Raw genomic sequence first — 23,656 nt, 5'->3', positions numbered from 1 at the left:
CGGGAGTGGCCGTTCTCGCCAGATTGCGGGCAAGATTTGTTACGTTCTCTAGCAGGCACCAGGCTTGCTTCACACCATCAGATGCACTTGCATCAGACTCACTGGCCAACAGAGTGTTGCCAGCTTACGGAGACGGCATGAGGCTTGGTTCACACAGCTGATGATTTCTTGTCTACTGCTCTAGGGGGTTGAGGGAGTGAATACCGCGATTCCCGACCGTCAAGTCTCAATGATCGACGCTGCTTCCATGTTAGACGAGTATCGGACGCAAAGGCTGTTGACTTACTCTTCCCACATGCGTCCCTGAACTGCCTGCAACTCCTCTTCCGTGAGTCTCTTACCCGCAGTGAAGTAGCCTGCGGTAATCTTCGCATCGATTTCGACGCGGGAGTCGGCTGGTATCAACTCGTCGGGCAACTCCACTCTCTCGTGGATCGGGATTCCCTGTCCCACAATCGCATCGTGCTTCATGCTACACTGCGTGTTAGTGGAGGGTAAATGTCCATGGGCGCGCATGGTTTCTTACTTGCTCATGCTCAGCATGCGGTCGATCTTCTTGATGCCGAGCCAGTGAAGAATGTCCGGCATAAGGGCTTGGAACCGCATGTCCTTGACGCCAGCAATGTTCTCGGTCCGTTTGAAGTAGTCCGAAGCACGGTCGGCGCCGCGTTTGCGGGCATTGTACACAAGATATTTGGTCACTTCGCCCAAGGCGCGGCCTTCCTTGCGAAAGTAGATGACCACACCACTGCCGCCATTCTGCGCCTCCTTGACAGCTTCTTCGATGCCAAAGATAAGATAAGGGCGGCACGTGCAAATGTCAGAGCCAAAGACATCGCTTCCGTTGCATTCGTCGTGGATCCTGAGTGACAGCCTCACAGACTCATCGGACATCTTTGCCGGATCGCCAAAGCAGTACACCGTCAGACCACCAATAGGAGGCAGAAACAACTTGATGTCGCCTCGTGTGATGAGTTCAGGGTAGCTCCCGCCAGTGTGCTCGAAGAGTGATCTGCGGAGGGTGCCCTCGTCTAGGACAATTAGCCACTGACAGCGCGCCCCGTGGTGGTCAGACAAGATACTCACCGATGCCAAATCGCTCTGCGACACCTGGCAAATACCACACTGGCTCGACAGCGAACTTTGTGACGGCCAATTCTCCCAGATTATTGAGACAAACCTTGCCGTCGGGAACACTGAATGGTCAGAGAGCGGCTGCAAAGAGTGCCTGATACTTACAGTCGGCCTTTACGCACACTGTCCTCCAACTCGGGAAGCTAGAGATGTCAGAAAATTGGCTGAAAAATATGGGGGGGATGTTTGATTCACCCTCATATGTGCTTTTGTGATAGCAATGGTGGGACGAATGTCCACGCCGTCATTGTCAATCACATGCTTGAAGATCCAAGGGGCAAGATGCCCGTACGGATCCATGGCTACAATCTTCTTGGGGTCACCCCATTGTGGAAAGGGCCCAATAGAGGTAGAAGGCTCTGTATTGGTGAAATCGGGCTTGTGATCTGTGTCGAGCTCTTTGCTAGCCACCGCCAATGCATAGTATATCGAATAGGAACCGCCACTGTTACCGCGTCAGCATTTGGCAGAATTCTTCTCCGTGGTATTTCTGACTGTGCTGCTACTGTCAGTTCTATTGTGTCATTCAGAATACCAAGAAAACGTACCTCCAATGGCTTAATCGATGAACGCACGGTTAGCGACGTAACCTCGAGTCGATCAGGTATACATACCATTGCGCTGCCTGATCGTTGATGGCAACCGAGATACAACTACTGGCCCCCTTTTCATTGGATCGAAGCTGCCCCAGTTCATGGGTAGGGGCTTGATACCAATCTGCTTCGGATATGTCCTACCAATGTCAGATTGATGGTCACATGCAATAAACGGAGAGGTACACCAACGTAAGAACAATCCGTGAAGTCAACGCAGGACGTGATGCTGGAGAAACTGCGGTCGGGGCTTCCATATTACTTCCATCCTCGTTCTGACCTGGACGGGCCACTCCCTCATTGGATGTCATGGGCGCGACCGCATCATTGGAAATTTCTGTATTTCCAGGCGTAGAACGCAAAGGAGTCGATGACCCATTGCTTAGGGATGGAAGACCAACACGCTCATTCAGGGCCTCCACAGCTGCTACCAGCCGCGACTGAGTCTCGGCAACCTGTCTGAGAGTATGGAGGACCTCATCCCGGCTTCCCTCATCGGCCATGGTGTCGAGTTTGTCGGATGATGGTTAAGGATATTGAATATAGACGAACACGGGAACGAATAACAATGAATATAGAAAAGATGCAGCCCTCAAGGATGGAACGAAAGAGAATGGAGGTGTGACAGACGAACAGACTGGACCGATACAGACGCGGGTTGAGCGGCACAATGCAGGACGGCAGCAGACCTGCTCAATTAAGGTACACACTACCAGGCAGGTACCTGGCGTAAGGTCTCGAGTCTGCTTACCATGGCTTCCCAATCACATTGAGATAAGGTTGGAGATATGGAAGCCGTCACCGGGAGGTCTTCCTGTGAGTAGCAGGGGTATATCCGTTTCCTTATCGGATATTGAGATGGTATTCGATCGTCAACGTCGAGAGCCTCCGGTCTGATGTTGGTCTAATAGACACGTTTCACCAGAAACCAGATCATATCAGACAAACCTCCACGCCTTCCGGTGAGCCTGCGGCTCTCCGCCCAGATGTCTTATCACTCGAGGTCACAAGACGGCCAACTACGAGGCCAGTCCACTCCAACTCTACCAACTCGGACTAGTTGAGGGGAACTTCCCATCGGACGTCACCGAAAGGGGCGGGGCTTTGAGTTCACCGCACCCTGCCCCGCTACGTCTCTTAAATACATAAGGTACTACTGCTTTAGTTGCATATTACGTACGCTGTCACACTTTGTAATCGCGCCAGGCGCAATCGTGCAGTGTCTTATCGATAAAAGATCGCGGCGCGATTGAGTGGTAGTTGTTTGCGACTTGCGTGATTGCGTCTGTGAACTTTCTCCCCTACACCATCAAAGTGCGCATTGAATGATCAACACCCGGCGACCATGGGCAAACGCAAGAAGTCGTCGAGAGGGCCTCAGGCCAAAAAGGTACGTTCTTCCCATCTCGTGTGGCCGCGTCAGGTTCGTTAACCTTGCTGCAGAAAGAGGTGCTACCAACAACCTTCACGTGCCTTTTCTGCAATCACGAGAACGCAGTGAGCGTAAAGCTTGACAAGAAAGCCGGCGTGGGACAGCTAGACTGCCGCATCTGCGGCCAGAAATTCCAATGCGCTGTGAATTGTAAGCGACCTGCGCAAGAACTCTCGAGAATATGTTTCTGATTTGTGTTTGCAGACCTGTCAGCGGCAGTGGACGTCTACGGCGAATGGGTTGACGCTGCGGACGCTGTTGCCAAGGAAGACGCCGCAGCGAACGATGGGTACACAGGAACAGCGAGACGACGACAACCGAGGCCAGCAGGGGGCGATGACGAAGACGCTGGTGGTTATGACGGGGATGGAATCGTCGGAGACGACGACGAGATTTGAGGAGTTGGGCATGAAGGTGTGAATGACGGCGGACAATACGAAATAATGATCCCAAACTAGCCTCACACTCGTGTGCGCCTGTCTGTCATTTCATATGGTATAGAATCTATCGCCGAAATCGCCGAGCCCTGGTACGATGTAACTGGGGACAGGTTAGCAACGCTCAAGACAGGATGGAGCTTCATACTTCTTGTCATCCAACCCTTCGTCAATGAAGGCTGTGACGACCTTCAACTTGGGGAACTTGGTCGCGAAGTTCTTGACGCCCTCCGGGCTGGCGATCAGATTGAGGAACAGAATGTGGTCCTCCGGGACGCCTCTAGACTTGAGTACCTCTACGGCCATGATCGCGGAACCGCCAGTGGCGAACATGGGGTCTAGCAGCAGGACCCATCGCTCAGCAATGTCCTCGGGAAGTTTGTCATAGAACAACTTGGGCTGGGCCGTCTCCTCATCCCGCTGGATCAGGATCTTGCCTATCCGCACAGATCGACAGCAGTCGCGGAGGCCCTGCTCCATGGCCTCTCCAGCCCGCATGATGCTGACGCCGCAAATCTTGCCTTGGAACATGAGGCCATTGTATGTCGAGCCGATTGGTGTAGTGACAGTATGTTCCATCACAGGAAGATGGTTCAAGCCCTCTTCAACCAGGAGCCGAATGATGCGGTTAGAGTAGAATATAAAGTCTGCCCTTTCAGTGTCCTTGGAACGGATCATGGACAGCAGGGCAATGAGCTGCGGCGACTGGGGGAGGATGCGGACATTGTCAAAAGGGACCTGAACCGAGACAGTGGCCTGTGGCTTCTCAGCTTGCGACTTGAAGCCCGGTCCGACAGTTTGTGTTGGCGCGTTGCCTGGAGCCATCCTTGCCTGACTTTCTCTCTGTAGATTCTGAGGACTGTCTAGATGTTAACCGCAACCCGTATGTGTTCCTGGGAACACTCACTGATCTGCGCTCAGCAGTTGGATGCAACGATTTCTGGACTTGTGCGATTGATCTTTGAGGGAGGATGGGATACGAGAAGTCGCACCTTACTCGTTGAGGCATGTGCTCTCGTGGAGAGGGTGGACAGCAGTGCAGCACCACTTCTGGTGGTGGGGTGTTCGTACTGCTGTACATATTCGACTCGAAGGGCATATGCATTAATAAGAGGATCTTCATCTGACCTGACTGGCGCTGTTAGTTAAGGTACCTGGTAGGTATCGACAGAAACTCGTCAAGCAACTTTGTCAATGCAAATGGTAACAGCGAAATGCACATGTAGATGGCTCAAAATCATGTTCATATAGTGGGACTTAATTTCAAGCGTAGAATTTTGAAATGCTTGATCGTTGTAGGAAATACCCAAAGTCAAAATGCGCAGCCTGTGAGGTGCTGGCGCAAAGCTGCTTTGCGCAGTTGCGCTTCTTGTTCTGTTTGCGAGCTTGCATCAACACGCTCCAGTCCCTGCCTTACATGTAATCACCTCGACTTCAGTCCAATCCTGCACTTCACGTGTCATTCCTCTCTCCCTTTCTTCATCTGAACGTCCGATTCGATGCCCTGATCCGAACGACCTTGCATGGAACATATCGCAGACTCGCTTCCGCGGTTCACAACTCGTTCGAGCTACCTCCCATCATGATGGCGTCGCAGGGCGCATCGCGGAGGCCCATGTCCTACAGTAAACGCGATCGCCAGAATCGCTCTACCGAGTCCAGGATGGACGTATCACAGATAGATCCCTACGACATTCCTGACGACGATGAAACGACCCCACGGGCCAAGGCCACCTACAGTCGCCTGAATCGCAACAAGCCGACAAAGAGAAACCCATCAGATTCAACGGCCGATCCGTATGAATTTCCTAGCTCCGAAGAAACTGTCCAACTACAGCGAGCACAACCCGCAAATACCGCTGGCAACAGACTCAAGCCAGTGCCCCGGCCGAAGCGGACACCCTCGAAACCCGCGCTTGTCGAACGCGCCTCGACCGTATCCAAGAGTCCCGAGACTGGAGTCAAGAGGAAAATGAACCAGATGGAGGGAAGGACGGTCAACATCTCATGCAAGCGTTATGCGACAGAACGAACTGAGGTTGTCGCTTCCAAGGCCAATGCGAAAGCGAAGGCGCATGACCTGGCTTCAGTAAAGTCCAATGCGCCAATGCCACCATCGACCCCGAAAGAAAGACACGCGAACAGGATAAAGACGCCCAAGACAGCCTATGGATCTGATGAGCAGCTAGTCAATGAAGCCGAATCACGCAAACTCCAACAATCGGTCTCTCTCCCTTCGAGGGCAGCAGCCAACACGGGCACGCCTGTGCTGCCTCATGCTCAGAGAAAGTCACGCCTCATTGATACTTTGGCAGCCCAGGCAAACGAGGATTCTGAACCCGACTCCGATCTTGACGACGAACCGACGCCCCGGAATCAGAGATTCGCCACGCCAGTTGATACACAAGCGGAAGACATCGGTTCCGCCTCGCAAACCCCAAGTTCGCAACGCGTCAACAGGGCCGGGCCAGATACGTGGGCCAGATCTGCACAGCCCCTAGTTTCCAGCAAGAAGGTCAAGCGGACATACGGTCATGTGCGGCGTATTCGTGAAGATTCGCACCACGGCAGTCCGTTTGCCTTGGGCGGTGACCTGCAGAGCGATCCTTTAGTACCGAGTACACCTGGCTTCTCCAGCCCCGGACCTCCCCTCGACGATTATGACATGGAAGATGATGATGGGCTTGCTGTCAATTTCAAGAGCGTACACGAACTCAAGCGTGAAGGTGCAAACCACAGATTCACCGATGTCATGGACGAGATGCACCTGCGGATAGGGATTCCTACTGAGAAGCCATCTTCTCTACGGCGCAACGCATTGCTTGAGTTGGCACAGAAACTTCAGGAATCTAGCTTCGCGGTTCAATTTCGAGATTCAACGATACGCGACGATTTGGCCCGCAGTATCGGACAAGAGAACGACATTATAAGCGGATTCGCCATGGTGGCTGCGTTGGTTGTGTTCCTCTCGTCACATAGCGCACCCAACCTGCTGCAAAGGCTGGTAGAAGAGGGCTTAGGGAAGCTGCTAGCAAGATTGCTGCAGAAAAACGAGGACATCATGGATGTGGCGTCACAGAGAAGCACCAATCTTTCCAAGTCGACCAAGAGCACCATGAGCAAGCTAGTCACCGAGATAAAGCGCATGAAGATTTGGCACGGTCGTACCATCAGCGCTATCACACCACGAACCCTGACCTTACGGCTTATGCAGGACCTGCAGCATCATCTCGATGTTAGACTCATGGCTCAAGTATTCGAAGAAATAGAAGACAGACTGGATATGGCTATGGAGGACGAAGTGATGGGAGGATACGGGAAGCGTATCGACGGCATCCTGATCCTCCACATCTTACAACACAGTACTGGCTACGACAACTCGCAGCTCACTCCGCAGCAGTTTGACCGCCGTGCGGCATGCTGCCTGCGCTTCTTTGAAATGGCTTTGGAAAAGTGGCCGGACACGACGACAGCCGAGGCAGATACTGCCGTCTTGAAGTGGACTATCAATACGACAAACTCCAAGGCAGGCGCTGCTGTATTCGGTACACCTCAACTCTTGGACAACCTTGCCAGTTCGATACATGCAACACTGCGCCAGTCCTACGAGGCTAGTTACGAAGACTTTGCTACGGACGGCAGGTTGCTAGATGTGCTCCCTTTAGCCATGTGTGTTATGATCAACATCATGGAGCACCACCCGCTCGCAAGGCGAAGTCTACAACGTGGGGCGTTGAAGAGCCTTGGAAGTCTATACTTCGAGCTACGCCCATCAATTGTGGACGCTGACACGGAGGAAAAATCCAAAGTCAGCGTTGCCGTTGGTTACCTCGCCATTATTCTCGGTTACTGTGCTCTAGAGGAAAGCGGGCGGACTATCATAACCGGCCAAGGCACACCCGATGGTATTCAAGACATAACTGAAGCGATAGGCCACTTCGTAGCCTTGCAGCGCACTGTCGACGCCAGGGTACACGAACTTGAACACCTCGTCAGCGAGCTGCAGCAAGTGACTCGGAGAAGGAAGGCAATATGAGCTTCTTTGCCTTTGTACGTCACAATTCCATAGACGACGACATGTTGGATTACGCAATCCCGGTATGAACAGGTTTATCTACTTGGCTAGGTTGGGATTCATAACAGCGTTGCTTTCGATGTACTACTTGATCTCGGGGATTGAGGGGGGTGATGGGGCAAAGACGCTTCATGGATCTCGAGAAATCGGGCTGGCCCCAAACGGCTCTCAATTGCGCTGATTTATTGCCACTTCGATTCTCGTGTGTAAACAACACCTTTAGTTGGCTGCTGACCTGACATTGGCCTTCAATGTGGTCTTCTAGAGGTCCAGTCGAGTCCCATGTCTGACACGTGCAGGCTTGTGGTCGACGTCACCCAGGGTCCCTTACCCGCAATCGGATCTCGTCGCTTTGGGCGGCCCCTCTAATGCAAAGCTTCGACCTTCGTCCCACTGCCATCGATACTTTCCTCGCACCCTGTTAAATCCATTCGTTTGTTACAATTGAATCCATCATCGCGACTCGAATATGCCTTCCGGACCGAAACAGCGCAAAGTCGCCGTCGTTGGCAGTAGAGCCGTCGGTAAGGGCACAGCCCATCCAATCCTACGACAGCACCCAATGTTAATGCTCACCAGGCAAGTCGTCACTCACGGTACGCTTTGTCGACGGCGTGTTTGTCGATAGCTACTATCCCACCATTGAGAATACCTTTTCCAAATCAATAAAGTACAAACAACAAGAGTATATGACCGAAATCGTCGATACCGCCGGGCAGGATGAATACTCCATCCTCAATTCGAAACACTTTATCGGTATACATGGCTACATGCTCGTCTACAGCGTGGCATCTCTTGCGAGTTTCGAGATGGTGCAGGTGATCCGGGATAAGATCCTGAATCACCTCGGGACGGAGAGCGTGCCAATCGTCATTGTGGGCAACAAGAGCGATCTGCGTCCGGAGCAGCGCCAGGTCAGTGCCGAGGAAGGGAGGAAGCTGGGGGAGAAGCTGGGCTGTGGCTGGACGGAGGCGAGTGCGGCGTACGATACCAATGTGAGCAAGGCGTTTGAGTTGATCATCGCACAGATCGAGGGTAGCCAGGCGCCAGGAGAGCAGCCGGCGAAGAGCAATTGCATACTGATGTAATATGAGGTTGCACAAGGTGGACTATGTATGTAGGTTTACGCAGAAGAGATGGCGCGAGAGGCAGGCCTCGGTATATACGAGTAGTCGCTTGTGGTCTTCATGGTGGTTGCGATTTGGATATATCCCAAGGGACAATTGGCTCAAAGTCTTTGGTCTTTCGGCATCAGTCTACAGTGAAGGGACCAGGGCTCGTAATGGCACGCTTTATAGAAGATATGGAGGACGGTCGCCGTGCGTTGACATGGCGCGCCAATATACGAAACCTGCATGCGTTGGCAATTCAAGCTTTAAGATAAGGCGATCAACAAGCGTCTAGTCCAAGGGTCGTTGTAGTTCAATGCTAGAAGCCATAAATAAAGCAATGTCATATCTTGGCGGGTCATGAACCTGATCATTGCACAAGGATTCGAGGACCCCGCGCTAAAAGACGAAGCCCCGCGTCGATGGAGGGGGATTTGTCGACGCTGGGACTTCGCGCGCGCAGAAAATTGAAGACACTGCCTACACAACCCCACCGTTGTTTGCATCGACGACATTCGAGGTAAGAGGGTGAGGCACAGCTGAGATCTGTCTGAAGGTGCTAACAGCTTCAGATACAGCGTGTGACTCAGACCCATAGACGACGATTTGTCCAGTTCTCGCGTGAGTCGAAGCAAGCCTACTCCTCCCAACCTCACCACATCCACTACCGAGCAAAATCAAGGCGACATGCTCGACGTAATCGATTTCATCAAGGAGCGCGGTGGCGATCCCGAGAAGATTCGCGAATCCCAGCGTCGTCGACACGCCCCCGTTGAGATTGTCGACGAAATCATTGCCCTCTGGGAAGACCACCGCAAGACGCTGTACGCCGCCACACAGTTCAACGGCAAGATCAACGACGTTCAGAAGCAGATTGGCGCCAAAAAGAAGGCCAAGGAAAACGCCGACGACCTGCTCCAGCAGAAAATTGCTCTCGAGAAGGAGAAGAAGGCCATCAACGACGAGGCTGCCGAGAAGGATGCCCTGCTGAAGAAAAAGGTCAAGAGCGTAGGCAACATTGTCGAGGACTCTGTGCCGGTCAGCAACAACGAAGACGACAATGTGGTTCAGAGAACTTGGGCACCAGAGGGTGTGACCGTCGAGAAAAAGCAGTGCCTCTCCCACCACGAAGTGCTTCTTCGCCTCGATGGCTACGACCCGGAGCGCGGTGCCAAGATTGTCGGCCACCGAGGTTACTTCTTGCGTCGATGGGGCGTGTTCCTCAACCAGGCTCTCATCAATTACGGTCTTGAATTCCTCGAGAAAAGGGGCTACACACCTCTCCAGACACCGCAGTTCATGCTCAAGGACTACATGGCCAAGACGGCGCAGCTGGAGCAATTTGACGAGGAGCTGTACAAGGTGTCAGACGGCGACCCGAAGATGGACAAGTACCTCATCGCTACCTCTGAGCAGCCCATCTCCGCCTTCCACGCCGATGAGTGGCTGGTCAACAAGGACCTCCCTATCAAGTACGCCGGCTACAGCACATGCTACCGCCGTGAGGCGGGTAACCACGGCCGTGATGCATGGGGCATCTACCGTGTCCATCAGTTCGAGAAGATTGAGCAATTTCTCTTGACCGACCCAGAGAAGTCGTGGGAAGCTTTCGAAGACATGATCAAGATTTCAGAGGAATTCTATCAAACACTGGGTCTCCCGTACCAGGTCATCGCCATTGTCTCGGGCGCACTCAACAACGCCGCTGCCAAGAAGCTTGATCTTGAGGCCTGGTTCCCCTTCCAGGGCGAGTATAAGGAGTTGGTCTCGTGCTCGAACTGCACTGATTACCAGTCGCGGGCTTTGGAGATTCGCTACGGCGCCAAGACGCAGACCGACGTCAAGAAGAAGTATGTGCACTGCTTGAACTCGACGCTCTGTGCCACCACTAGGGCCATGTGCTGCATCCTGGAGAACTACCAGACTGAGGAGGTAAGTCCCTTTGTCTTTTCATCCCCTTCTTGAGTGCGTGCAATTGCTGACGTTGTAGGGTCTCAACGTCCCCGAGCCGCTGCGCAAGTATCTGCCCGGCGCGCCCGAGTTCATCCCGTACGCGAAGGAATTGCCCAAGGACTCCACGTCCACCAAATTGGCGAAGCGTGAGAAGAATGCAAAATAGACGAGGTAGAATCGTGACAGAATGTCACCACAGCTGACGTTGCTCTCATGAAAGAAGACTTGCCACAGAATTGATGAATGGTCACAAAAGCCCCTTTAGATGTGTAAATATCGTTTTGGTGCATATCGGGGCGGCGTCCAACGGTATCAGTACGGAGCACATTTAGGCCAGAACAAATGTACGCGAAGGTATCTTGCCAAAATCTGCCATATGCAAAAGGCCAAACCGAAGAGCCTGTATGTCGCACTTGGCTGATTCTTTGCGTCAAGTTCACCGTGAGTGTGGCGGTGTGCCATAGTGCACAGAGGCGGTGCAAATGCCGTAAATAGCCCGTTTGCACAACCGGATTCAGACCTGAATTTGACACTTCTCAACAGACAGTCTCACATATAGCGACAACTTTCGCCCGGTCATGATAGCACTAGACACGGACTGCGCAATATGAGCGGCACGCGTGTTTGCCCTTGGTGCGGCTTCATCCCCCAAACCGACAAGGAGTATGAGTTCTTAATGGTACTGAAACTCTGCCGCCTTGCTCGAGACACTGTAGACTGAAGAAGACCAAGCATATCGAGACCGAGCATCCAGATTCGCAAACTTCACAGCCTGAAGATAGGTCACTGAGCAGGAGCCCTGCACCTTCACCACCGCGTCAGAGCGCTTCACGGAGGAGCTCGCCAACCCAACACCTCAAAAAGGATTCCCCGGCAAAATCTCATTCTAATCTCAATGAGAACTGGAAGGCTTTCTTCCGTGGCCACCAGACAGCGTCGCAGAAACCCTCCCCTCGCATACGGCATACATCGAAAGCGTCGCATAAGGATGCCAAGGCCGAAGAAGATACCGAACGCTCTTCTTCGGACACAAAACGTCCAAAGCTAGGGGTATGGGCATATTGCAGCGTTTCCTTGCGACTTCTTGCTAAAGGAATTACAGAAATCAGAACTTGGTCGGCATCACCGCGAAGACCAAATGCCATCCTCCCTACGCACCCTTCTCGAAGAGAAACGAGGCTACTTCTCGAACGGCATCATCCCTGTACTGCAAAAGCTCCTGCAAGCATCGAATACGACGAGCGCAGCATGGCTTTGCAGTCCTCATGTGACACACGTATCGAAACTCTCGCGGGAGGGCTCGTTCTGCGGCTACAGGAACATTCAAATGCTTTGCTCGCATATTATCAACTCGGGCAGTTTTGGCGCGGCCAAATTTGGTGACCAAGTGCCGAGCATCTTCGACATTCAGGAACTCATCGAGAACGCGTGGGATGAAGGCATTAATGCACGAGGGAGGGACGAGACGGGCGGGATCCGCGGGACAAGGAAATACATCGGAACTCCAGAGGCACAAGCCATGTTCACGAGCTTACAAATACCGTTTGTTCTTTTCCCTGAGGCCAGTATCTCTCCCGTTCCTAATTATTCTAGCTGTTCCGTCAATGCTTTTAGGACAAAGGATTGCGCTGAAGCAAGGGCATTGCTCCTCGATTATATCCAACAGTACTTCGTACAGGGTGCCGGTGAGGATACATCAAAAGTGCGAGCGACAGCCTTACCTCCGATCTATTTCCAGCACAGAGGCCATTCTATGACCATTGTTGGTCTCGAAAGACTGAAGAATGGGTCACGCAACCTCATTGTCTTTGATCCTTCGTACAAGGACTCGACAGTCGTGGCTGGCTTACGTGGCAAAACGTACACTAGCGGTGGAAGGAGGGCAGATTTCCATTTGGATTCGTATCGAAAGGGTACCAGCTACTTGCGACGGCACAACGAGTTCGAAATCCTAGTGTGAGTCTATATCATTGCACGTATCTGCCACACAGGTGTGCTGACGCTGTGTAAGTACGACGAAGGAAACACCCGGAGCTTGATCAGTTCAGTGTTGCGTTCTCCTCGTTGAACCATTCCTGCAACTTCTTCAGGGCCATGCCACGGTGGGAGATGGCGCTCTTCTCGGCCTTTTCCATCTCAGCGAAGCTATCACCCTGGTCAGCATATGAATCGGGTATTCAGTTTTCGAATCAAACTCACGTTTTTCCATTGTGTTCGAACACTGCATCCCAGCCTGTAAAGGGGTCAGCCACATGGATCGGTCCGGAGCAGGTCAAGTTACCAAAATCGGCAGGGCCTCGAGCTGGCACAATCTTGCCCTAACAAGTTTCAGTGGAAAACTCTTGACACAGTTCATTGCAGAGAAGAATACCTGGCAGCGCCCTTGGAAGAGGATGGGCTCCTGTCCCGGACCTTCACAGTAGCCGAAAGTGCATACGGCCTCGGCAGACTTGTCTTCATATGCAGCAAGCAGATTGTTCAATCCGTCGTGGCCAACAGCCGTCATGAACCATTTTCTGTTCCAATCAGTGATTTCTTTTTTCTCTTTTTATCTGTTGGAAAGCCTACATGTAGGGGCCGGGAAGGTCACCAAGCGCCTTGTAACAGAGGGCGGTGTCTTCTACAAGCACAGGTCCATTCACCTAGACGCATCAGCCCAAGTCATCCTCGCGTGTACATGCACAAATAAGGGCCCAACATACAGTCTCAGCGGCTTTCTTGCACTTGGACTTTGTCACCTCCTCAACGGTCCCCTGGACCTCCTCAATGTCAATGCTCTGGCTGCGGACTTCGATGCCCGCTGGATCGAGGACAAACTTCACCTCGCGGAGCTTGTTGGCGTTGCCGGTGATGAAGTTCAAGTGAGAAGGCATTTTGCTTGGGTAGTTCCAGAACGTTATGCAAAATGAAATTATCTCGAATGTTTCTTGGTCGACCTAAGCCACTCGGGTCGGGTACACGCCGTGTGAGTCAAGTGAAAGATGCTGAACTTCCAAACCCCCGCTTGGTGCATAATCAGAGGCCTACTTCTTCGAGCTCCACTCAATGTACGAAGGCAAGTCCCTTAGAATGTTTTCAGTGAGTAGGTACGTAGGAGAGACTGGAGAGACGGCAATTTCACATAAGATGGCCCTGTCTGCTTGTGCCCGGTGCCCAAGGTGTCGTCGCGCAACACGACCGCCAAAACGCATGGCTGACTGCAGTCTGGTCGCTTGCCAGCCAAGTGCCTACGTCCTCATACCCGGTCCTCCACAAGCTGTCCGCGTTGAAAGTGTGCATGTCGACAATCTCCTGCGTTTCCATCTTTCTTGATTGAAAATCTACCTAGTTTTGGGCCGGTGCATTGCCTCTATGGTCCTCTTTCCATTGCTTCACCCACGCCTCAATACGCTCCACATTCGCATCCATCTCTTCCGTTTCGTCACTCCTCAATTCTACCACAATCTCCTCGTCATAGCTGTCTTTGGCCTCCTGCAATAGGACCTCCATAATCTCCGTGTCCAGGTTCTCTTGGAGCTTGGCCTCTGGGTAGTTGCGTGCAGTGAGACGGTCGTAGAGTGTGGTGCTGTCTGTGCGAAGGACGACAACTAGGTCGATCCAGCGCTGTGGGAAGAGGTCACAAGCATGCCAGTCAAGAATACAGCCACCGTCTGCCACCTCCTTCTCGAGCTCATCCAACAACTGTTGTTCGTCAGCGTCGTGCTGGCGGATGACGGGCCTTGGGTGAATGCGTAGAAGCCACTAACCTTGTCCTCGTCGACAATCCAGCTTTGGAACTCATCGTCCCAACCTTCATGGCACTCTTTGTCCTTAACTATTTGGTTCACTGAGACGTGGCGGAGGGAAGGTATGCGTTCCGCCAAAAGCTCGCAATGTGTGGTCTTGCCTGTGCCAGGGGTACCCGTGACGACTATGTTGGGGTTGGTGCGTGTACTCATGTTTCCGGTAAGATTCAATGTTGAAACGCTCGTTCAATGTTAAAGAGCCGTTTGTGGTGAGAAGCGTTCGAATTGCCAAGCTTGAGTTTGAGTACGGACTTCACAGCAAAAAATGCTGCCCCACTTAATAAAGCACTGGCACTCATGGCACTGAAATCGTTCAGTGTGTAGACGAAAGGCCACCTCCCCCCCACAGGAAGGCTACAGTGACAGATACGTCGCTATGCTACTATGCTCATTGACTGTCCAAGTTGGTAGGTCTTCTGATCTAATTGTATTCCCGCTCTCGACCGCATCCAATTCTACGAGCACATGCCAAAACCATCATCCTCAACCCCTATGTTGCGCTACATCCCGCATCCGAACAAGCAAAAGAACATGGAATACTCTAACAGCAGAGGGCACCAGCCTCCCATCTCTATACCATACAAACGTGTAGATGACTTGTCTTCCGGAAGCACTACTCTTCCCTCTCAGCCTCGTCCACCTCTTCTAATACACTGTGCCCCTCGAGGCTGTCTCCATTACTGCCGCGTTCCTGCTGCGCCATGGCCTGGGCTGAGACGATCTCCGCCAGGCGCTTGAGACGCGGCGTCTGTAGCCATGAAGGGGTGTATGTCTCCAAAGCTGTGATCGAGCGAGGCTCCGCGATCTCATATGGGCCGCTGTCTTCCATATCGACCGCCTGGAGGAGCAGTACATCGCTTTTCTCGGTCACGCGCGAAGCAACGGCCTTCATGATCTCGCCATTGATGGGCTGCTCGTAATCGGCCACCAGGTATTGGTTGAGCAACTTCTGAATCTGTGAGGGTGAAAGCCTGTCTTGTTAGCATAAGTCCAAATGCGAGTTGTGTGGTTGAGAACTTACATCCAGCAAATGTCCTGGATAATCTCAATGTCATTCAGTGTTGCCTTCTTCAGCTGCAGCAGCTTCGTAGCCTGCATAAGATGCTCCAACTGAAGCGTGCCCTCGGGCATGTCGTGACTCTTGCACCACTCCTCGATACGGGTGATGTTATAATTGATTTGCAGGCCTCGCTTCCAGGACAGGAAGTTGCGGCGCATCAAGAGGTCGTTGAATGCTGTGACGCCGACGAGGCGCAGAAGCTCGGTCACTGTTTGGGTGATGATGGCGTCCTCCAAGTAGTACGCTTTCATAGCCCTGAAGACGTTGTTCAGCAAACTCAACAAGTTGTCCATGCTGTACGCCGGGGCCGAGTTGGACTGCAGCAGTTTGCCAAGGAAGCGACTGCTCTCATTGGTGATGAAGCCTGGCAGAGATTGCGACTCGATGATCGCCGGAATGACCATCTTATGCAGCTTCTTCTTGAGGACCTTCATCCATGTGTGGTAGATGTTGAACTCGAGACTCTCCAGGTCGTGCTTGACAATCTCCAGGAGGCGATCGTACTCATAGTTGTCCGTCTTCTGGGTCTCGTACCAGTCTTCGGCCAAGAATACAAACGACAACATCTCGTGCACATTAGACAGCCAGAAAGCGCCTGGGTTGACAGCGTCGTCGCCATCGTGCTGCATGACCTCTTGCTGGATCGACTGCATCACATTGGCGAGGAAGCGTTCCGACTCCTTCACGAAGCCGTTGTTCCACATCTCGGACGTGACCAAGTTGATCAGGTAAGAGGGGAACAACACTTCCTTGTCAGAAGGAGGAGGTGTCGTGTTGGGCGAGGGGATCCTCAAGTTGCGAATCAGACCCATGGTGACTTCCTCGTTCAGACCGTCTTCATCTGCCAGTAGACCCTCAAGCTCCATCTCGACATTGTCAAGGCCGGGCGTGAATGTTGTGCCAGACAAGTTCTGGCGATGCGCAGTGCCAGTCACAGCCATAGATACCGGTCGAGGATTGTACGCTCCACTCATCCGATCGGCCTGGATGGGCTCGGCGCCAGCGCTGCGACGCTTAGGCTTCTTGGAGGCTACCAGGTTGATAAGGCCGGCGCCAACCGGCGCAGCTGGGGCAGCGCCATTTGTAAGCTCGCCATTGACAGGAGCGTTCCTTTTGGCGAGCTCCAGTGCGTCGCGAAGTGCTTCCAGCTCCTGCCGCAGACTGGTATTGTCCTTCTCGTGTTGCCCACTGATGCGTTTAGCATCCTCCAGCTCAGTGCTGGACAGACGCAGTGACTCCCTGAGCTCGCGCTCCTCTTCTTGCATTCGCTTGATATTGACTGTCGATTCGTCAAATGCAGACTGGAGCTTCTTCATCTCGTCCTCCATTGCCTGTAGACGAGCGACGGCGATACCGGCCTGGTTGGCCTCCGTCTGCAGCTCTTTCGTCCTGGCCTCGAGTGCGTTGTGCCGGCTCTTCCACGATTTGATTTGGCTCTCATAGTTGTCCACCTGTGACGCCAGATTCTTGTTCTTCTCCTTCATCGAGCCCAGGGCTTGAGTCAGCTCCACCACCTTGTTCTCCAGCTTGTATGAGATCTGCTTCAAATCACGAGCCTCTTCTCGCATGCCCTTGTACTCCTTGCGAGCCTGGCGACCACGCCACAGACTCTGGACCAGACAAACCTTCCTGCGATATTGCCTCCATGTCTGCAGCGCACTTCTCGATCTCCAAGCCCTCTGGATGATGAGGGCAGCATTACCAACCCTCGCTTCCATGATTTGCTTCCTGCGCAGGTAGCCCTTTGCAACGGACTCGAAAACGATCAGATCCTTGCGAATGACGAGGTACGCCTTGCGCTGCTTCTGACCGCGCCAGACACGCTGTATGGTCGTAGCAGCCCGGATGGTGCGCAGCTCTCGAGCCTGTCTTCGGGCGATAAATGCCCTCACAGCAGATTGAGTCTGAACAATGGCCTCACGGGCCTCCAGGTAGCGACGCCTGTAGTACTTGGCCTTCAGATTCTTCTGTATCATGATGGCGCATTCGTTCAAACGGTTTGTGCGCAAGTTCTCAAGGAAGGCGAGCATACCGGCACGGAAGAAGATCTTCGTCAGGCCGAGCTGGTACTTGTCCATGCCCTTCTCGGAACTGGTCCCCAGCGCCTTGGAGAGGATAGCATCAGCCATTTGACGGATTTCAGACGTCCATCCACTGGATTGAACGAGCATGTAATAACGAAGAGCAAACTCTTCATATGTCCATCTCGTCGGGTAACCCGCACAACTGATGCGCACAGTTTCCAGTACACCGCAGGCACGCAACTGACTCAGCACCATGGGACCTTCAAACTTCCACGCCTCCTTGGCCTCATTAGGCTTGATGCAACGGATGTAATGGACGTCCGTGTTGTTGATGGTGTGCATGAGCTCGATAAGTGACGACCTGAAAATGCCTCCCAGTGTTGGCTTCCGGTTGACAGCCACGCCAATCTTCCTACCAGCAGCGGGCTTAACAGCACTGGACGACGACGACGAAGCGACATCCTTTTCGCGCACTGCTGCGGCGGCGTCGAGGACTGTCTTCAAGAACTCGTTTGAGGTAGCGCGCAGCACGGAAAGCTGCTCATCAGGCACAGTGTCGCGGTTCTTGTCAATGAACCCATCGGATTCATAGGTGACATCCACAGCATAATGGCATACGGTGAAGGCGGACTTCCCGAAGCGAGGCTTCTTAAAGAACTTGTGCTTGGTGTCACCAAAGTTGTTGTGGAGCTTCATGGCGAACTGCTCATCCGAACCCATGGGCAGGCGCGATTCTTCGTCCAGAAGGGACAGAATACCCATCTTGCCTTCAATCAAGTCGATGCAAGGCTGATTGTCCGAAAAGTCGATGAATGTCCAGTCAATCTGCTCTCGGAGGTACTCTTCCTGCTCAAGTTTGAACACGTGCTGGTTGAACTCCTGCTGGAGCTTCTCGTTGGCGTAGTTGATGCAGAATTGTTCAAACGAATTTTTGGCAAAGTGCTCAAAACCGTAGATATCCAGCACGCCAATGAACGAGACAACGCGGCTCAGAACTTCCTCGGTGGCAAGACTTTGGTTGATTACGTCCACGAGCCAGTCAAACAGGCTGGAGTAGATGAACTTTGCTACCGAGTCTCGCACGACGATGGCTTGAGCCTGGTTCAAGTTGGACGTGATCTTCTCACCACGTGTGATGAGTTGCTTCTTGACGATCCATTTTGCGAAATCAGCGGCGTTAACGCCTAAAATGTCGCAAGCCTTCTCCAACGAGGGCTCGTTGGGTGCAAGGACACTGTCGTTTCGGGATGCTGTGATCTTGACATTGCCCAAATGCAAGAGAGCAGCAAGAATCCTGAAGATCGAGTGCTGCTGATCTTCTGGCACACCAACTGTGGTTAATGACTTTTTCGTTGCCTCAAATTCCGCCTTGTCGTCAACGCCGTCGATTGTCGGTGACTGCCCCTGGTTGAGGTATTCGAACTGGTCCACGGGTAGTATATTGAGTTCCTCGCGCTGTTCATCCGAAGCACCGGCAACGAGTTGATAGAAAATGTGGTAGTTGCGCTCCTTCAGCGGCTGGAAAACGAGACGCGAACGCTCCAGCAAGTATGTACGGATCTTGGCCCCAATAATGTTGGTTGCCTCATCGAACATGATCTCGATGTACTTTCCAAATCGCGAGGAATTGTCGTTCCTTGTGGTCTTTGCGTTACCAAAGGCCTCCATGATGGGGTTGGTCGCAAGAATCTGCTCCTCTGTCTCGCTCATGGATTCGTTCCCACGCTTGGTCCGGCCGCTCGGGTTGTCGGGAGACTCTCGTGTCGCAAAGTATCGCATAATATACTTGGCGCTGACAGTCTTTCCTGCACCCGACTCACCAGACACAACGATCGTCTGGTTCTTCTTGTCGCGGATCATGTCGATAAAAGCCTCTTCTGCAATGGCAAACAGATGGGGGGCTTGTGTCGCACGCTGCCTTCCGGCGTACACCTGAACCATGCCCGGGACATATAGAGAATCGACGCGGGCAAACGGGTTGGTGGCGATGAGCACGATACCAGAGTAAGTATAGATCTCTTTCTGCATATATCGGAGCCGGATCGCTTGGAGCACTGGGAGCGGTTAGCAACGTCTGGGGTCCAGAGATCCTGCACATACCGGCCGGCTCGTTGAGATGTGAAAGATTCGTCAAATCATCGCTCGCTTCGAGCATGGCGGGATTCATCAACGGTGGTAGGGCAGGATCGTTGCCCTTGGTGAGAGCCTCCTCTGAGACCTCAATCGTTTTCTCCTCGTCATTCTCGAGCTTGAAGACCAGCTTCGCCTTTCCGCCATCAACAGACTTGCTGATAAGCTCAGACGCTACCCAGCCTTCAGCAGCATCAGGCTGCCAAGCTCTCGTGCCGACATCATACGTCGATGCCATCTGGGGCGACGCCCAGTTCTCCCTAAGGCGCTAGAGTGTGTGTATGGTTGGTGCAACGGTCGGTTGTCGATCTGCTGGAGGCGGAATGACTAACGGAGGTCATGAGCGAGGGAAACTCGTATTCTCGTGGGAATTCGTAACGGCGTCAGGGAAAAAAAGAACGAAGCGGTGTCCAACACTGTCAAATCAGCTCTCCGTTGTCGCAACAAGCGATGAAGGCGGCAACGACCGTGTCAGAGACGATGGACTCGGGGTATCAACAACGTTGGCTGATGGGGAGACTGGGGAACTTTTAAGAAGCTTGTTCTCCTTTGCTTCTGCCAGGGACAGCACAACAGGATACGGTACCTCTGTCGGGACGGACAAGGGGTTGAAGCCTTTGGGGTGCTTGCCTGCCTCAGGAAGTTGGGAGGATCCACGCCACATGCAAGCTGCCAGGCTAGAGGCTGGTATGGATGCCAAAATAAATTAGTAGGGGACTACGCTGGTGGGGTCTAAGCAGTGGTTATTTAATTCTGTCCATAGAGACCCAATCTTCCCCTGGCGCGCCCCTGAGTTCGGGCGGGCTTCTACCGCCCCTTAGCCCCTGGAATATGAGTAAGCAAACTCGGGCCCCAGCCCCTTCAGCGCGAAACTTCGCGTCACGTCGCGACCAAACCAGCCTCTCTCAGAATCGTAGCATCAATGTACGTATCTCGCAGCTCGAGCTTCCTATTAGTCGGACGGTGTGCCAGGGTTCTCACAGGCACTGGATTTGCTTGCCACTTTTTTCTCACAATGCTGACAGGTCCTGTCTGGCAGAAAGAATGTACCATTCATTGAACAAGTTAAAATGCAACCACACGGAACGCCTCCGATGTATGCAACCCAGGCTTTCCGAAATTCGACTTGTTGAGGCCGCAGCACCCAGATACTTTTTTCCCGTCCTTAACGTTGTTGAGTCGCCAAGGTGATTACATATACTCCCCTGTCGCAAAGATCTAGTAAAGAACACGCGTAGCGATGCGAGCTGCGTAGTATGGTCAGTACTTAGTGTCTTCAGACGATAAGATGCAAACACTTACAGCTGAGGCCCTCCAAGCTCTCGTACAAATCTTTGATCTCCCCAACTTGGACTTTGCTGATGTCTGCCATCAAGTATGCCACATCACCGCGGTTGTCGCTGATCTGTTTGTCGACGTTGTGGTCACCCAAAATCTCGTTGACGCGGCGCAATACACCAGGCACGTTCTTGTGGATGTAGATGACGCGTGCAGTGTTTTCCTCCTCCAGTGTCAAAGAGCGCAGCTGGACCTCGGGGAGATTGACGCTGCCAAGAGTAATGCCCTGGTTGATATAGCGTACGAGGGCTTCGCTAACCTCAATACCAATCGCACGCTGTGCCTCCTCAGTGCTGCCGCCAATGTGAGGTGTTAGGATAATGTTATTCAGGTTGCGCAACTCGTCGCCCCAAGAGTTGAGCGTGGCATTGAAATAATCGCCATTGGCCGCAGGCTCATGGGGGTACACATCAAGCGCAGCACCAGCCACCTTGCCACCGTTCATCGCCTTGATCAAGGCGGCAATGTCCACAACACTGCCTCGGCTGGCATTGATGAGGTAGGCACCAGTCTTCATCTGCTCAAACTGCTTTGTGGAGATCATGTTCCGTGTCTCGGGCAGGTCTGGCACATGGAGTGTGACGAAGTCGGCCTCATTCAGGAGGTCGTCGAGGGTAGGCACCTGCCGTGCTGTGCCCAGCGCCATCAACGTAACGACATCGTAGTAGATGACGTTCATACCCATCGCCTCTGCCAAGACCGACAATTGCGAGCCAATGTGTCCATAGCCAACAATGCCGAGCGTCTTGCCGCGTATTTCCCAGCACTTGGCGCTGACCTTGTTCCAGGTGCCACGGTGCATCTCGTTGGAGCGGTCACCTAGTTGACGGGCAAGGACGATGATCTCGGCAATGACCAGCTCGGCAACAGAGCGGGAGTTGGCGAATGGGGAGTTGAAGACAGCGATGCCTTGGCGAGCAGCATAGTCAAGGTCAACCTGATTTGTGCCGATGCAGAAGCAACCTACCACAAGAAGGTTGTTGGCTTTGCTGAGGACCTTCTCAGTAAGCTTGGTTTTGGAGCGGATGCCAATGACATGTACGTCCTTGATTTTTTCGATGAGCTCGTCTTCGGGTAGTGAGGTTTTGAGAGCCTCGACCTGGTAGCCTTGTTTTTTGAGAATCTCCTGTCCAGATTTGTTGACGTTTTCGAGGAGGAGGATCTTCACGTCTTGGGTGTTGAAGGGCTTGAGCTGTTTCTCAGAGGCGGCGCGTTGTACCAGATGACCAGGCCAGCTACCTTGGGAGGCTGTTGGCGTATGGAAGGCGGCCGAAGGCGAGGTGGAAAGCTGCTGGCCGAAGCTCGTGGAAACAGCTCTTTCGCTGTTCGAGGGCGTGGCCCTGATGTCTTGAGGGGGACTCATCGTGGTGCAAGGCGATGGTCGACTGTAGAAGGAAGGGAATGGTAGAATTGGAGTCGATTGACCTGGAACTTTAACGTTGGCTTGATATGACAGAGGACGAGGACGAGTTTGCGAATGAGAGAATTACTTATGTATATTGCCAGCAGCAAAACGTATGACAGCTGCGCTCGTGGAGGGTGCTGGATTTAGGGCGACCCTGTGCTAATTCGAGGACATATCCAGTCAGACTCCACCCTCAATACAGCGACAGGAGGAGCGTTTGAGTCATGGGCCTAGCCCAGAGTCGAGTAAAATTCTTTCTGTCGTCGTCGTGACCCTTCTTGCGAATAACGGCGACAGACCAGTCTTTCGCCCCGCGTCATAGTAGGCTCGGTCGGGTATCGGATGGAGGGGCATTGGTCGCGCAGTAATTACTGCGATGATTGGATATTGGTGGGGCAAGTTGAAGGGTCCATTGCGCGACCGGTCACTGTTTTCTACCATCGAACTAATTGCCATTGCCCGACTGGAGGCTATCAAGTCTAATTACCTATACGCTGGCAGACGCGAGATTGTACCGCACTCCAGAGCAAGCAGGGTGGGCACATCAGCAACAACATCTCGAAATCAATGAAGGCTTTGAATGACTGGACACTACCAAATGCCGGCCACCAAGGTGTTAGTGGATGGTGCCAGCTAGCGGCGGGACACTGGCACCGCCCAGATTTCCGCATGTAGCAATCCCGCATCTTGCTGCAGCTGCATGCAGTCACCGTTACGCCGACCGCGTCCGGCGGACATGGAGCGACTGGAACGGCACAAACAGGGCATCACTCCACTGATTGATCATGATCGTCTCCGGTGTGCGCGTGTATCGGCATGCAATGAGGCCGATGTTGATGGATTATTCCGAAAATTGCTCACGGGGCGGTAGCGATTACTTCTATTACTGAATTGCCGTCATCACAGACTTATACTACAACCTATTACACGCTCAGATAGGAAGACCAGACCACGTTTGTCAAACGCATCGCAAATAAATCCACGAGACAAAATCAAGCAGCGAGAGTACCGTCTAATAAACTCGCATCGTATCAAATAATGACCTCGAAAACGCACGTCATGCCTTTTTTTGTGTGCTCCTTTGACCACTCTTCGGGGTCAGTTCCTGAAGCGGCCCCCTGGATAGTCCTGCTTGGGAGCTCTTCCTTAGCATATCCCTTAGTGTTCCTCACATCGCAACT

At 52.9% G+C, this 23,656-nt stretch overlaps 11 protein-coding genes across 11 annotated transcripts; 5 read left to right on the top strand and 6 right to left on the bottom strand.

The window, feature by feature from the left end:
* Positions 1 to 282: 282 nt before the first annotated feature.
* Positions 283 to 2,230, bottom strand: F5Z01DRAFT_679033 (GTP cyclohydrolase; the record flags this gene model as incomplete). Its single annotated transcript, XM_046265491.1, has 8 exons — positions 283 to 472; positions 527 to 1,031; positions 1,087 to 1,196; positions 1,240 to 1,277; positions 1,330 to 1,579; positions 1,745 to 1,867; positions 1,914 to 1,977; positions 2,008 to 2,230. The coding sequence occupies 8 exons, from the start codon at positions 2,228 to 2,230 to the stop codon at positions 283 to 285; spliced, it is 1,503 nt and encodes a 500-aa protein (XP_046122263.1).
* Positions 2,231 to 3,072: 842 nt separating this feature from the next.
* On the top strand, positions 3,073 to 3,557 carry F5Z01DRAFT_632421 (putative transcription elongation factor; the record flags this gene model as incomplete). Its single annotated transcript, XM_046261859.1, has 3 exons — positions 3,073 to 3,117; positions 3,171 to 3,309; positions 3,364 to 3,557. 3 exons carry the CDS (start codon positions 3,073 to 3,075, stop codon positions 3,555 to 3,557), a joined length of 378 nt encoding a protein of 125 aa, XP_046122262.1.
* Positions 3,558 to 3,647: 90 nt separating this feature from the next.
* F5Z01DRAFT_615249 (uracil phosphoribosyltransferase-domain-containing protein) lies at positions 3,648 to 4,421 on the bottom strand (the record flags this gene model as incomplete). The annotated part of the gene is made up of 2 exons (XM_046260857.1): positions 3,648 to 3,699; positions 3,745 to 4,421. 2 exons carry the CDS (start codon positions 4,419 to 4,421, stop codon positions 3,648 to 3,650), a joined length of 729 nt encoding a protein of 242 aa, XP_046122261.1.
* A 483-nt stretch (positions 4,422 to 4,904) lies between these two features.
* F5Z01DRAFT_643005 (uncharacterized protein) lies at positions 4,905 to 8,015 on the top strand. The gene has a single exon (XM_046262685.1). It carries the CDS (start codon positions 5,179 to 5,181, stop codon positions 7,630 to 7,632), a length of 2,454 nt encoding a protein of 817 aa, XP_046122260.1. The 5' UTR covers positions 4,905 to 5,178; the 3' UTR covers positions 7,633 to 8,015.
* On the top strand, positions 8,016 to 9,186 carry F5Z01DRAFT_732970 (small GTPase superfamily). The gene is made up of 2 exons (XM_046266729.1): positions 8,016 to 8,195; positions 8,251 to 9,186. Exons 1-2 carry the CDS (start codon positions 8,141 to 8,143, stop codon positions 8,757 to 8,759), a joined length of 564 nt encoding a protein of 187 aa, XP_046122259.1. The 5' UTR covers positions 8,016 to 8,140; the 3' UTR covers positions 8,760 to 9,186.
* Positions 9,187 to 9,201: 15 nt separating this feature from the next.
* F5Z01DRAFT_193587 (uncharacterized protein) lies at positions 9,202 to 11,051 on the top strand. Its single transcript, XM_046258020.1, has 3 exons — positions 9,202 to 9,308; positions 9,353 to 10,712; positions 10,771 to 11,051. Exons 2-3 carry the CDS (start codon positions 9,468 to 9,470, stop codon positions 10,897 to 10,899), a joined length of 1,374 nt encoding a protein of 457 aa, XP_046122258.1. The 5' UTR covers positions 9,202 to 9,308; positions 9,353 to 9,467; the 3' UTR covers positions 10,900 to 11,051.
* A 289-nt stretch (positions 11,052 to 11,340) lies between these two features.
* On the top strand, positions 11,341 to 12,693 carry F5Z01DRAFT_670057 (peptidase family C78-domain-containing protein; the record flags this gene model as incomplete). The annotated part of the gene is made up of 4 exons (XM_046264507.1): positions 11,341 to 11,396; positions 11,450 to 11,783; positions 11,836 to 12,275; positions 12,327 to 12,693. 4 exons carry the CDS (start codon positions 11,341 to 11,343, stop codon positions 12,691 to 12,693), a joined length of 1,197 nt encoding a protein of 398 aa, XP_046122257.1.
* On the bottom strand, positions 12,327 to 13,671 carry F5Z01DRAFT_700601 (inosine triphosphate pyrophosphatase-like protein). The gene is made up of 6 exons (XM_046266401.1): positions 13,436 to 13,671; positions 13,302 to 13,375; positions 13,105 to 13,249; positions 13,015 to 13,051; positions 12,933 to 12,966; positions 12,327 to 12,878 (listed from the first exon to the last, which is right to left on the bottom strand). The coding sequence occupies exons 1-6, from the start codon at positions 13,604 to 13,606 to the stop codon at positions 12,773 to 12,775; spliced, it is 567 nt and encodes a 188-aa protein (XP_046122256.1). The 5' UTR covers positions 13,607 to 13,671; the 3' UTR covers positions 12,327 to 12,772.
* A 386-nt stretch (positions 13,672 to 14,057) lies between these two features.
* On the bottom strand, positions 14,058 to 14,671 carry F5Z01DRAFT_615099 (DUF1671 domain-containing protein; the record flags this gene model as incomplete). The annotated part of the gene is made up of 2 exons (XM_046260848.1): positions 14,058 to 14,414; positions 14,480 to 14,671. The coding sequence occupies 2 exons, from the start codon at positions 14,669 to 14,671 to the stop codon at positions 14,058 to 14,060; spliced, it is 549 nt and encodes a 182-aa protein (XP_046122255.1).
* Positions 14,672 to 15,395: 724 nt separating this feature from the next.
* F5Z01DRAFT_192801 (putative myosin MYO2) lies at positions 15,396 to 20,063 on the bottom strand. The gene is made up of 2 exons (XM_046258018.1): positions 19,703 to 20,063; positions 15,396 to 19,656 (listed from the first exon to the last, which is right to left on the bottom strand). The coding sequence occupies exons 1-2, from the start codon at positions 19,968 to 19,970 to the stop codon at positions 15,536 to 15,538; spliced, it is 4,389 nt and encodes a 1,462-aa protein (XP_046122254.1). The 5' UTR covers positions 19,971 to 20,063; the 3' UTR covers positions 15,396 to 15,535.
* An 873-nt stretch (positions 20,064 to 20,936) lies between these two features.
* On the bottom strand, positions 20,937 to 22,594 carry F5Z01DRAFT_192634 (uncharacterized protein). The gene is made up of 3 exons (XM_046258017.1): positions 22,561 to 22,594; positions 21,035 to 22,501; positions 20,937 to 20,979 (listed from the first exon to the last, which is right to left on the bottom strand). Exons 2-3 carry the CDS (start codon positions 22,431 to 22,433, stop codon positions 20,951 to 20,953), a joined length of 1,428 nt encoding a protein of 475 aa, XP_046122253.1. The 5' UTR covers positions 22,434 to 22,501; positions 22,561 to 22,594; the 3' UTR covers positions 20,937 to 20,950.
* Positions 22,595 to 23,656: the final 1,062 nt, after the last annotated feature.

The sequence above is a fragment of the Emericellopsis atlantica genome (genome assembly GCF_019669845.1).
Source record: "Emericellopsis atlantica unplaced genomic scaffold F5Z01scaffold_2, whole genome shotgun sequence".
Classification (NCBI taxonomy): Eukaryota; Fungi; Ascomycota; class Sordariomycetes; order Hypocreales; family Bionectriaceae; genus Emericellopsis; species Emericellopsis atlantica.
Note: the sequence above shows the minus strand (reverse complement) of the source record. Positions and strands in the feature narration are given on the sequence as shown.

Coding starts and splice junctions, on each gene's coding strand:
- F5Z01DRAFT_643005 (XM_046262685.1), top strand. CDS start 5,179: ATGATGGCGTCGCAGGGCGCATCGCGGAGGCCCATGTCCTACAGTAAA.
- F5Z01DRAFT_732970 (XM_046266729.1), top strand. CDS start 8,141: ATGCCTTCCGGACCGAAACAGCGCAAAGTCGCCGTCGTTGGCAGTAGA. Junction 8,196..8,250: donor CGTTGGCAGTAGAGCCGTCG/GTAAGGGCACAG, acceptor AATGCTCACCAG/GCAAGTCGTCACTCACGGTA.
- F5Z01DRAFT_193587 (XM_046258020.1), top strand. CDS start 9,468: ATGCTCGACGTAATCGATTTCATCAAGGAGCGCGGTGGCGATCCCGAG. Junction 10,713..10,770: donor AGAACTACCAGACTGAGGAG/GTAAGTCCCTTT, acceptor CTGACGTTGTAG/GGTCTCAACGTCCCCGAGCC.
- F5Z01DRAFT_700601 (XM_046266401.1), bottom strand. CDS start 13,606: ATGCCTTCTCACTTGAACTTCATCACCGGCAACGCCAACAAGCTCCGC. Junction 13,250..13,301: donor GACCTTCCCGGCCCCTACAT/GTAGGCTTTCCA, acceptor TGATTGGAACAG/AAAATGGTTCATGACGGCTG. Junction 13,052..13,104: donor TCTTCCAAGGGCGCTGCCAG/GTATTCTTCTCT, acceptor GAAACTTGTTAG/GGCAAGATTGTGCCAGCTCG.
- F5Z01DRAFT_192801 (XM_046258018.1), bottom strand. CDS start 19,970: ATGGCATCGACGTATGATGTCGGCACGAGAGCTTGGCAGCCTGATGCT. Junction 19,657..19,702: donor ACATCTCAACGAGCCGGCCG/GTATGTGCAGGA, acceptor AACCGCTCCCAG/TGCTCCAAGCGATCCGGCTC.
- F5Z01DRAFT_192634 (XM_046258017.1), bottom strand. CDS start 22,433: ATGAGTCCCCCTCAAGACATCAGGGCCACGCCCTCGAACAGCGAAAGA. Junction 20,980..21,034: donor GAGCTTGGAGGGCCTCAGCT/GTAAGTGTTTGC, acceptor CATACTACGCAG/CTCGCATCGCTACGCGTGTT.